At 43.8% G+C, this 12,834-nt stretch overlaps 1 protein-coding gene across 1 annotated transcript in view; it reads right to left on the bottom strand.

Annotated features, from left to right (window-relative positions):
* Positions 1-12,834, bottom strand: part of LOC139474693 (serine/threonine-protein kinase 40-like) — a 37,627-nt gene that overhangs the window by 3,371 nt on the left and 21,422 nt on the right. The window contains exons 3-8 of the mRNA XM_071257789.1: positions 9,008-9,093; positions 7,040-7,174; positions 3,987-4,223; positions 2,429-2,597; positions 1,501-1,645; positions 271-390 (exon numbers count right to left, since the gene is read on the bottom strand). Of these exons, the coding sequence (XP_071113890.1) occupies positions 271-390; positions 1,501-1,645; positions 2,429-2,597; positions 3,987-4,223; positions 7,040-7,174; positions 9,008-9,093 (892 nt within the window). The remainder of the gene's footprint in view (positions 1-270; positions 391-1,500; positions 1,646-2,428; positions 2,598-3,986; positions 4,224-7,039; positions 7,175-9,007; positions 9,094-12,834) is intronic.

Genomic DNA, 12,834 nt, shown 5'->3' with positions numbered 1-12,834 from the left:
CAGGTAGAGATTAGGTATTGCTGTGTTGTACAGGTAGAGATTAGGTACTGCTGTGTTGTACAAGTAGAGATGAGGTATTGCTGTGTTGTACAGGTAGAGATTAGGTATTGCTGTGTTGTACAGGTAGAGATTAGGTATTGCTGTGTTGTACAGGTAGAGATTAGGTACTGCTGTGTTGTACAGGTAGAGATTAGGTACTGCTGTGTTGTACAGGTAGAGATTAGGTATTGCTGTGTTGTACAGGCAGCTGCATCAAGTTGCTGTACGTACCATGTGGCAATGATTGTCCCGAGGTCATCCAGGACTTGACCGGCAGTCATCCGAGTCTGTGGTTCCAGCACCAGTAGTCTCTGGATCACAAGCACTGTTGCCTTGCTCACCCGGCCATCACTGACAACATACACAACACTCAAGCTTAACTCCGAACATACACAACACTTAGGCTTAACTCCGAACATACACAACACTCAGGCTTAACTCCGAACATACACAACACTCAGGCTTAACTCTGAACATACACAACACTCAGGCTTAACTCCGAACATACACAACACTCAGGCTTAACTCCGAACATACACAACACTCAGGCTTAACTCCGAACATACACAACACTCAGGCTTAACTCCGAACATACACAACACTTAGGCTTAACTCTGAAGAGAAGAAGTCCGAAGAATATTTACATCATATTTCCAGCACAAGTCGCCTGGTAGTAGAACAAAATTGGTTTTGTTTGTTTTTTAACGTCACACTGAGCAATATTCCAGCTATATGACGACAGTCTGTAAATAATTGAGCCTGGACAGACGATCCAGTGATTGACATAATGAGCATAGATCCACGCAATTGGGATACAATGACATGCATCAACCACGTCAGTGAGCCTGACCACCCGATCCTGTTAGTTGCCTCTACCAACAAGCACAGTCACCTTTTACAGCAAGCATGGGTTTCTGAAGACCTATTCTACCCCGAATCTTCACGGGCCTAGTTCCCTGTTAACAGTCCCATGCTCGCAACCACTCACTTTATACTATACTATACTATACTATACTATACTATACTATACTATACTATACAGCTCACTTTATACTATACTATACTATACAGCTCACTTTATACTATACTATACTATACTATACCGCAGGTGTCCATGTACCAGTATCTGCTTAAATGCGGTTTTATTTGTTCCCTGACCAGTGGATCTGTTCGCTTTCCAGTTATCATTCTCAACTCCCTGGGGTGTATACAACCCAAGTTGCCCAGGGGCACTGGAAGATTTTTACATCCACCTCATATATTGGGTACCCATACCCATATGTGAACTAAGTCACTTGCCCTAGGGGACACCACACGTGTTGACACCTGTGTTTCGGGTGTATGTACATATTCATGTTTCCACCATCTGGTCATCTACCATTGGAGGAGTGGGTTGTTTTGAGTGCACAGGGTGTGTGTATGTACTGCACTGCACACAGCTCACCCATTCCAGAGACTTACTTGGGTATGCTGTACTCTGCAGACTTGATCTTCCTGAAGAGTTCCGTGGGCAGACTGTCGTAGAAGGGGAACTGGCCATACAACATGGTGAACAGCACCACCCCGAGAGCCCACATGTCACTTGGTTTGCCCAGGTAGGGCTTGCCTGACAACAAGACGCCGACACTTGTGAATGTCATGGATAAAACATGAATTAGTAACAGGAAAACTGATTCCGGGATAGAAAGTGAGAGAGAGTGAGTGAGTATGGTTTAACGCCGCTTTTAGCAACATTCCAGCAATATAACGGCGGGGGGCACCAAAAATGGGCTTCACACATTGTACCCGGGAATCAAACCCGGGTCTTCGGTGGGGCGAGAGAACACTTTAACCACTAGGCTACCCGACCGCCCCTGGATAGAACGTGTGCCCCAGGGCATTCATTACGATGTCTACATGTGTTCTTTAGAATTTGTAAATTTTCTAATAAATTGTATATTTATATACTTATCCTATCTCAGACTGTGACATTGTTATTAATACCACACACTCTTAGTGGTTATGGTAAACTTAAAAAGTGAAGTCGTATATCTAAATTTTATAAATAAAAAAAATAATAATAAAAATTTCTCTGTTCAAGTATAACGTCCGAACACCATAGCAACAGAAATGAGAATGAGGGTGCTGGACATGTCAGGTGATCAGGTCGCTGGGGTTGTGTCGCACAGGACGTTAGTGGTACGTGAACCATGATCACCAGATTATATGTACTAAGTTTGAGATGAATCCACTGAATAGTTTAAGAGAAATCGCGCGGACAAAGCTTTCAGATGGACAGACAGACAGACGGACGGACGGACAGAACCTTGGTATGAATACTGGTAATCTGTATAATTAAACCATGATTTGTTCACTGAATATGTATATTAACTCTTTTAATGCGGCCTACCACTGAGGACATCAGGGCTGATGTAGGCGGGGCTGCCTCGCTGATCACGCAGGAGGTCACTCTCCGACACCAGGTGTTTGCCAAGACAGAAGTTGGTGATGGTGATGCGACGAGTCCGCATGTTGAGCATCATGTTGCCCAGCTTGAGGTCTCGGTGAACGATGTTCTTCTGCAGACAACAACATGCAACACCAGTCACTTGCATATCTACCCAGCAATTGTATATCTACCCAGCAATTGTATATCTGACCAGCAATTGTATATCTACCCAGCAATTGTATATCTGACCAGCAATTGTATATCTGACCAGCAACTGCATGTCTGACCAGCAATTGCATATCTACCCAGCAATTGTATATCTGACCAGCAATTGTATATCTGACCAGCAATTGTATACCTGACCAGCAATTGTATACCTGACCAGCAATTGCATATCTACCCAGCAATTGTATATCTGACCAGCAATTGTATATCTGACCAGCAATTGTATACCTGACCAGCAAATGCATATCTACCCAGCAATTGTATATCTGGCCAGCAATTGTATATCTGACCAGAAATTGTATATCTGACCAGCAATTGTATACCTGACCAGCAAATGCATATCTACCTAGCAATTGTATATCTACACAGCAAATGCATATCTGACCAGCAATTGTATATCTGACCAGCAATTGCATATCTGACCAGCAATTGCATATCTGACCAGCAACTGCATGTCTGACCAGCAACTGTATATTTACCCAGCAATCATTATCTACACAACAATTGCATATCTACCCAGCAATTGCATGTCTACCCACCAATTGTATATCCCTGAACCTGGGGAACTACTGGATTATAATAGGCTCTCATGAGAGTGAGTGAGTGAGTGAGTGAGTGAGTTTAATGCCGCTCTCAACAGTATTCCAGTTACATCATGGCATGTCATCTTAATGTGGGCGTTGACATCTTCAGTGAAGCCCACAAGCTCGGGTATGTAGCTGACAAACCTAAAAACATATTCGTTGTGAAATTGTATTCTAACCCATCATCATAGATAAAAGATTAAATGTCGCATTAAGGCTTAACAAAATAATAGTCTTTGTTCTCAGGTACCGCCCGCATCATCATAAAGATTGCCTCACATTTCGTTCTTATTTCCATTTTCCAAAACAATTAAAAAATCCTAATACTTAAAAACAATGCAATCCAATATAGCACACAGTTACTTCCCTTTACATGTGCACTGCTTTACTGCGCATCGCGTGTTATGGTCATGGCAGCAAAAGGAGTTTGTATGTTTGTTTATGTAGGGGGGCCTTTTCCCAGGTTGATGGTACACAAGTGTTTATTTGGTAACATTCTTGTTTCAACAAGACAAAAAATAAATAAATAAACACCGCCCACCAGCACTATATTTTCAAAAGTCATTGCCTGAGAACCAATTTTTTTATTTTTTAAGCCTAAGAAAGAGAGAACCGAAGGAATAAAGTTGGTCTATGTACAGGAGTGTTCATGATTCTTCAGCCAGTTCACAATCACCAGTCTGGCTAGTGTGAATCGGGTCCAAACTGACCTTATGCAGACTGTCAACCACACGCACAATGTCGTAGAAGATGACGATGGCTTCCTTCTCGGAGAGCTTCTTCTCCTTGATGACGTAGTGCTGGAGGTTGATGAGGTCCGCCGTCATGGTGCTGAAGTCGTGAGGGATCAGACAGTCGAGGACCAGACACAGACGCTTCCGGCGGCGCCCAGTGTACTCCACCAGGCCGTTGTTGTCTACAGACTGGGTCTCCTCCAGACACTCATCCTGGAGGAAGTATGAATAACTCATCTTTAATGCAGTGAGTGAGTGAGTGAGTTATATCACTGTTATATCACGGGGTGTCAGCTTAATGTGGGAGGAAAGCCTGAAGTGATGCAGGTCTCAGACGTTTACCACTTCGGTGAAACCCACGAGCACGGGTATGGTGCTGACAAACCTAGAAACATAATCGTGATTTGAACCCACGATTATAGGTTTCTGGCATGTCCTAGGGACGCAACTCTGCACAGCGAATCGCTGCGCTTTAGACGACTGGGCCACCTTTGGCCCCCATTTTTAATGCAGAAAGAAGGGCGATGCTGGTAGAAATGGTGGAATTAGGGCTCCTTCTCTGGATCACTGAATTAGCATGAAAATATTCTAATTCCTAAGTTTGAAATTAAAAAACAGTCTTCAAGATTGTGGCCTTGTCCAAGTGAGCCCATTACATATTAAATGAAATTAGAAGATGTTTTCCTGAGTTTTGAGTCGTGGAAGGAAAGATGCTATGCCAAAAGATGACCGGTTGTATTTGAGATATAACACAAAAGCCAGTTCAAGTACTGGTGATATCGCCACTTGTTACAATCTTAAAAGAACAGTGAAAATGATCTAGTTTTATTCTAATCTCATTAAAATCAGGTGTTTTCATCTGGTACACTTCCACCCTGCATCAAGCTCTGAGGACATCTACATGGAAGGGTTTGCCAGGTGAGCACTGATCAAACCCTGACCGTCTGTCTATATGAAAGTTGTGCCAGGTGAGCACTGATCAAACCCTGACCGTCTGTCTATGTGAAGGGTGTGCCAGGTGAACACTGATCAAACCCTGACCGTCTGTCTATGTGAAGGGTGTGCCAGGTGAACACTGATCAAACCCTGACTGCCAGTCTATGTGAAGGGTGTGCCAGGTGAGCACTGATCAAACCCTGACCGTCTGTCTATGTGAAGGGTGTGCCAGGTGAACACTGATCAAACCCTGACTGCCAGTCTATGTGAAGGGTGTGCCAGGCGAGCACTGATCAAACCCTGACTGTCTGTCTACATGAAGGTTGTGCCAGGTGAACCCTGATCAAACCCTGACCGTCTGTCTATGTGAAGGGTGTGCCAGGTGAACACTGATCAAACCCTGACTGCCAGTCTACATGAAGGGTGTGTGGGTTCTTGAGCCAATCAGATGTCAGCTTTCTGAAATGATTCGGCCTCATCTCTTTTCAACCTTAATTGAATTTAGCAAAAGAAATTGGCCACGGAAAAAGATATTCCTTTGATAGCACACCCTTTAGGTTGTAGATGCTATGGTGCTCAAGAAACAACGGGATGTATAAATTGTGCCTGTCTGAATGCTTTGATAACAACCGAGAATTTAGAAGCCTTGATCCTGATTTTCTGATTACAGAGTCATATATTTCTTTTAAGAAGGAATAATTTAACAATTCGAATTTGTTTGCAGATTAATAAGCCAGAGAAAACAATTCTCGATTTTGGTTGAAATTGGAAACACTGGGGAGTTGGAAACAACTGAGACCGAAGGTGTCGTGGTTCTTCCTGAATAGCAGAATCGTAATTTACTCCACTGGACAATCAACTGGTAAAGATCAGTACAGTAACCAGGGTGAGGCAGGAGTGTAGACGGGGTGAGGCAGTACAGTAGACAGGGTGAGGCAGGAGTGTAGACAGAGTGAGGAAGTACAATAGACAGGGTGAGGCATGAGTGTAGATGCGGTGAGGCAGTACAGTAGACAGGGTGTGGCAGGAGTGTAGACAGAGTGAGGAAGTACAAAAGACAGGGTGAGGCAGGAGTGTAGACAGGGTGAGGCAGGAGTGAAGACAGGGTGAGGCAGGAACATAGACAGGCTGAGACAGTAGAGTAGACCGGATGAGGAAGGAGTGAAGACAGGGTCAGGCAGTACAGTAGACAGGGTGAGGCAGGAGTGTAGACAGAGTGAGGAAGTACGATAGACAGGGTGAGGCAGGAGTGAAGACAGGGTGAGACAGTACAATAGACAGGTTGAGGCAGGAGTGTAGACAGGGTGAGGCAGGAGTGTAGAGAGAGTGAGGCAGTACAGTAGACAGGGTGAGGCAGGAGTGTAGAGAGAGTGAGGCAGTACAGTAGACAGGGTGAGGCAGGAGTGTAGACAGAGTGAGGAAGTACAATAGACAGGGTGAGCCAGGAGTGTAGACGGGGTGAGGCAGTACAGTAGACAGGGTGAGGCAGTACAGTAGACAGGTTGAGGCAGGAGTGAAGACAGGGTGAGGCAGGAGTGTAGACAGGGTGAGGCAGGAGTGTAGAGAGAGTGAGGCAGTACAGTAGACAGGGTGAAGCAGTACAGTAGACAGGGTAAGGCTGGAGTGAAGACAGGGTGAGGCAGTACAGTAGACAGGGTGAGACAGGAGTGTAGACAGGGTGAGGCAGGAGTGTAGACGGGGTGAGGCAGGAGTGTAGACGGGGTGAGACAGTACAGTAGACAGGGTAAGGCTGGAGTGAAGACAGGGTCAGGCAGTACAGTAGACAGGGTGAGACAGGAGTGTAGACAGGGTGAGGCAGGAGTGTAGACGGGGTGAGGCAGGAGTGTAGACGGGGTGAGACAGTACAGTAGACAGGGTGAAACAGTACAGTAGACAGGGTAAGGCAGGAGTGAAGACAGGGTCAGGCAGTACAGTAGACAGGGTGAAGCAGTACAGTAGACAGGGTAAGGCAGGAGTGAAGACAGGGTCAGGCAGTACAGTAGACAGGGTGAGGCAGTACAGTAGACAGGGTGAAGCAGTACAGTAGACAGGGTCAGGCAGTACAGTAGACAGGGTGAGGCTGGAGTGAGCACCTTGAAGAGCCCGTGGTGGTGGACAACGCCATCTTGCTGGTGCAGCAGGGACAACAGCGAGTACTCCGTGTGCATCAACATCTTTCCCTGGCGGTCGTCCTGGCTCTCCTTCTCAGGGTCCTCCATTGTCAGGATCTGGAAAACACAAACTATATCACAAACACAAAAATACAAAAGTGTAAGCACCATCAGCATGACTAAAGCTCAACTAGGCTGTAGGGTTATTGGCAATCCTAGCATGTTTGATTTAAGTGTTCAAATGTTAATAGTTCATCACCTAAATTTCATGATGCACATCACTTGAACAGATATATATTATCTTACTTACAGTTATCAAATGGCTACAATTCAAACATGGCACTAATCACAGCATCCATATCGAGACTAGAAATGGGAACAATACAATGGAACATATTTTCCCTTTAAACTGACAGAAAATAAAAGTCTTGTGGTTATACAGTTCCAAAAAGGTTTGCCTTCAGTGAGTTAGTTGGGTCTTGGGCTGCTTTTAACAATATTCTAGCAATGTCATGGCAGGGGACACTATAAATGGGCTTCACATTGTAGGCATGTTGGGAATTGAACATGGACCTTCGTCGTGACAAGCAAACACTTGGTCCCCCAACTGCCCTTCAGAGGATGCATTGTGAGGCATGTTCCTCCTAGTGTTTCTCAACATATTATACATCACATTATCAATGTTTGTTGTACAAGGCCATCATGGCCTTAGGAGAGCACTAGCCAACATGCACAAGAACGTTGCCTTAGATGTTTACAGTGACTTCTATCGCTGACACAGCACAAGAATGTTGCCTTACATGTTTACGGTTACTTCTATCGGTGACACAGCACAAGAATGTTGCCTTACATGTTTACAGTTACTTCTATCGGTGACACAGCACAAGAACGTTGCCTTACATGTTTACAGTTACTTCTATCGGTGACACAGCACAAGAACGTTGTCTTACATGTTTACAGTTACTTCTATCACTGACACAGCACAAGAATGTTGTCTTAGATGTTTACAGTTACTTCTATCACTGACACAGCACAAGAACGGTGCCTTACATGTTTACGGTGACTTCTATCGGTGACACAGCACAAGAACGTTGCCTTACATGTTTACGGTTACTTCTATCGGTGACACAGCACAAGAACGTTGTCTTACATGTTTACAGTTACTTCTATCACTGACACAGCACAAGAATGTTGTCTTAGATGTTTACAGTTACTTCTATGGCTGACACAGCACAAGAACGGTGCCTTACATGTTTACAGTTACTTCTATCGGTGACACAGCACAAGAACGTTGCCTTACATGTTTACAGTTACTTCTATCGGTGACACAGCACAAGAACGTTGCCTTACATGTTTACGGTGACTTCTATCGGTGACACAGCACAAGAATGTTGCCTTACATGTTTACGGTGACTTCTATCGGTGACACAGCACAAGAACATTGTCTTACATGTTTACAGTTACTTCTATCGCTGACACAGCACAAGAATGTTGCCTTACATGTTTACAGTTACTTCTATCGCTGACACAGCACAAGAACGTTGTCTTACATGTTTACGGTTACTTCTATCGGTGACACAGCACAAGAACGTTGCCTTACATGTTTACAGTTACTTCTATCGGTGACACAGCACAGGAGCGTTGTCTTACATGTTTACAGTTACTTCTATCGGTGACACAGCACAAGAACGTTGTCTTACATGTTTACGGTTACTTCTATGGCTGACACAGCACAAGAATGTTGCCTTACATGTTTACAGTTACTTCTATCACTGACACAGCACAAGAACGTTGCCTTACATGTTTACAGTTACTTCTATCAGTAACAAAGCACAAGAACGTTGCCTTACATGTTTACGGTTACTTCTATTGGTGACACAGCACAAGAATGTTGCCTTAGATGTTTACGGCTACTTCTATCGGTGACACAGCACAAGATCTGACCCTAACCTTGATGGTGTAGAACTCGTCTGTGTCTTCCTTCCTGGCCAGGCATTGGACGATGCTCCGTACTGGTGATGACCCAAGTCGTGGACCTGCAACCAGAAGTTATGTCACAATGAGTGAGTGAGTGAGTGAATGTTGTTTAATGCCTCTGTGCACACTATTCCAGACCCGGACAGGAAATAATCAAGTCTGGGTACTTTGACAAGCAGCCACCTGATCTCTTATTAAGAGGGCCCTTACTAGAAGCAGGACAACTGGGTCCTATTTGTCCTGCAATCATCAGGACATCTGACAGAGTGAGTGAGTATTTCAGTTACATCACATCATTTCAGCTGAGCAGGGGAGGAAAGTGATACTGGTCCTAGACATTTACCAATGTTCATATTAAGCGAAACTTGTGATCAAAGGTTCCTGGCACGCTTAGGGGAAGTAACTCTAGACAGCAAATTATTTAGAAAGATTCTTTTTGCTCTATCACTTGGTGTCTATTGGTATTGGGAATTCATTGGCTTGTAATCAATAATTAATTGATGATTCATGATGAATGAGAATAGGAAAATCATACATTACACAGCAACCTTTCAACACATCATTGTTTTAAATTAGAATAAATGAAATAACTTTTGTTTTATTTGTTGTTTAACGCCATACTTAGCAATATACTAACTATATGACCAACTATATTAACATCATGAGCCTCGATCTACGCAATTGGGATCAATGACATGCATCATCATCCAGTGCAGAGAACCTGACCACCTGATCCTGTTACTCTTACGACAAGCATAGTTGCCTCTTAAGACAAGCATGGGTTGCTGAAGACTAATTTTGGGGAGTAGTGCACTTAACTGGGTGCACTTTCCACAGATCCAATTAGTGCTGTGGGGGCTTGAACGCGTTGAGCCGGCTTGACTAATTAGTGCATTAATTACCCAAGGCTCTACCACTGGACCAAGAGTGCCATCATACACAGTGAACTTCGGACGTGTGTTACTGACATCACACCCTCTCCATTCATCTTCTTGAAGAAGCCACTCCTGCCATTGTCTATCAAAATGAGTAACCAATCGAGCGACAAAACGTGTTATTACAGACTATACTCTAATAGGATTACCCGCATTGGGTTATTGGAAACACTGTAAAAAGTAATAATTTACAGCTAACCCTAGCGCTATCCAGACTAACCCTAAGGATCGAAAAGGAATGTTGGATTGGAAAGCCTGTCAGTTTCTAAGATCGGAAAAGCGTGTCAGCTCCCTAATACCGAAAAGGGGTGTTGGATCGCCAACACTTGTCAGCTCCCCGAGATGAGAGCGAATGCATTCGAGTGTGAGGCACGGCAATATCACGGTGGGGGACACCAGAAATGGGCTTCACACATTGTACCCATGTGGGGAATCGAACCCCGGTCTTCGGCGTGACAAGCGAATGCTTTTACCACTAGGCTACCCGCAACCCAAATTGTATATGACATTGATCTCATTTTTATATCTATCTCAGTACCACAAATACCTCTAGTTTTCGAGAAAGTGTAACCACAAACACTTTTGTGAGTTTTTCCGTCTTGTGACCTTGACTTTTGACCTTTTCATGACATGAACCAAAAGGGCTCCCTAGTTTAAATCTGAAGACATCCATGGATGGACAAGAAAACAGGGTTATCACTAAACCCTGCCTATAATCGTTGCTGACTTATTTAACCATGTTTACACATTCCACAACTTGTAATCACAAGATGAACACGTGACAACCACATGACTCTGTTCACTTGTGTCCTTGGTGTTGATCAAATGATATGATAGTCTCTGATTGACACATCCGTGAAATGTTTCCTTGAAATTAGGTGTCACTGGGTGTAACTACAAGACAATAAGCCTTTGACACACTGAACTCAAGGCAGTGGAGATTTCCGTCTTTTAAAGGTGAGGTGAGGTGAAATGGGGTTTAACGTCGCGTCTAAGATTATTGCACTTATATCGCGACGTGCAAGTACGTGTGTGTGTTTGTGTGGCTGTTTGTACCAGGCCGAACTGATGCCGATTTATAGTGCTAGCTCACTGAGATACCATGCCGCAGTTTAACATGAATACCCTACTCAGACAGAGTATACTGACTCCGAGCGGACCAGTCCTTGTTTCAGCCCCTTAATGCCGAGCGCCAGACAGGAAAACAACAAGTACCATCTTTTAATGTCTTTTGGTATGATGCGGCCGGGGATCGAACCCCTGACCTTCTGCTTTCCGGGGCGACGCTCTACCACTTGACCACGGAGGCGGTCCGTCTTATAAAGAGTTGTTAATAGAACTGTGATGACCGATGAGTCATGCCGAGATCGTCTTAAAAGAGTATAGTGATGATGGAAGTACAGTAAACTATGCTTATAACGAACTGACGGATAAATAGAGGTTATCACGCGAGTGTGTTTGGGGATGGTAAATATCCTGCATTAGGAATAAACATTGTATTTAGCGAGCCTTGGCGAGCTAAATACATAGTGTTTATTCCTAATACAGGATATTTACCATCCCCAAACACACAAGCGTGATAACCTCTTTATCATATAATGTCATTCTTTAATTCTGTGCTTTAAAATCGCTTTCCCTCTCTCACAAACATTACCGAAATATTGCAAGTTTTCCTGGAATGCGCACATTAATATTTATTACGTCACAGGGTAAGTGGTGTGACAGTGACAGTAGCCAATATAGTTCCAACTGAAATCTGTTTCTTATACAGTGGCGAAGCAACATATTCGCAAAACAACAGTTGTTTTTAATTGTCTTTCGCAGCAATCCATCAGTCTGTCCAGTAGAGTAACTGCCCTTTGTCAAAGGGAAGCTACTCTAACCCTAGTCTATGAGACGTCACGGCCACGGTCAGACGTTGTTGACAGTCGGTCTGTCCTGTCATAACGTTAAGAAGTGTAGTCAGATGTACACACAATGACAAAACGAAACAAAGGTAACGATTCAAACATATTTCGGCCAAATCCAACTATTTTTATTTGTGGGGAAGGTTTCAAGCCGCAGAGGTCTACAAGCCCAGATATGGCTACTGATCCCGCTTGGCTAGGCCTCGTGCCCTCGCAAAATTGTTTCGAAATTTATATGTCCAAAGTTGCCAAAACTTATAAAATGCCTTAGCTACGTCACAGTTAGACACTGATTTCCAGTATATTAGACTGTTCTTTTGATAATGATAGCAATTATCCCTTTAGTTTATCCAGATTACCGATGGTTAATTCTGACTCGATCGCCGAATGACGAGGGCGACGCCATGCTTGTTTATAAACAGTGAAAGTAGTCCTACTTGACCTTTGATATTTGCATCTCTATCCGCATATTACCCCAACGGATATAATTTTTATCCGTTGGCTTTATCCTGCCGAGAAACCTATCCATTATATGATAAAATGTTGTTTTGGTCCCGTCCATTTGCCATATATTATAACATATAAATTAGTGAGTGTGTGAGTATGGTTTTAAGCCGCTTTTAGCAATATTCCAGCAATATTATGGCGGTGGACACCAGAAATGGGCTTTACACATGGCACCCATGTCAGGAATCAAACCCGGGTTTTCGGCATGACGAGTGAACGCTTTAAGCACTAGGCTACCCGACCGCCCCCAATAAACAATTGAGTAAAATGATGAGACACGACTGGATAAAAGATGTCTGATGGTCAAAATGCATATAACCAATGACGGATATAACGAACAAAAATTAGTGGTCCCTTTGAGTTTGTTATAACCGTAGTTTACTGAACATGTTTGGGACTGGAAAATATAATCGAGACAACTTTGTCACATCAGATTTGACACATCGGAGGT

This window comes from Haliotis cracherodii, unplaced genomic scaffold (genome assembly GCF_022045235.1).
Source record: "Haliotis cracherodii isolate W230 unplaced genomic scaffold, xgHalCrac1.p SCAF_3, whole genome shotgun sequence".
NCBI lineage: Eukaryota > Metazoa > Mollusca > Gastropoda > Lepetellida > Haliotidae > Haliotis > Haliotis cracherodii.
Note: the sequence above shows the minus strand (reverse complement) of the source record. Positions and strands in the feature narration are given on the sequence as shown.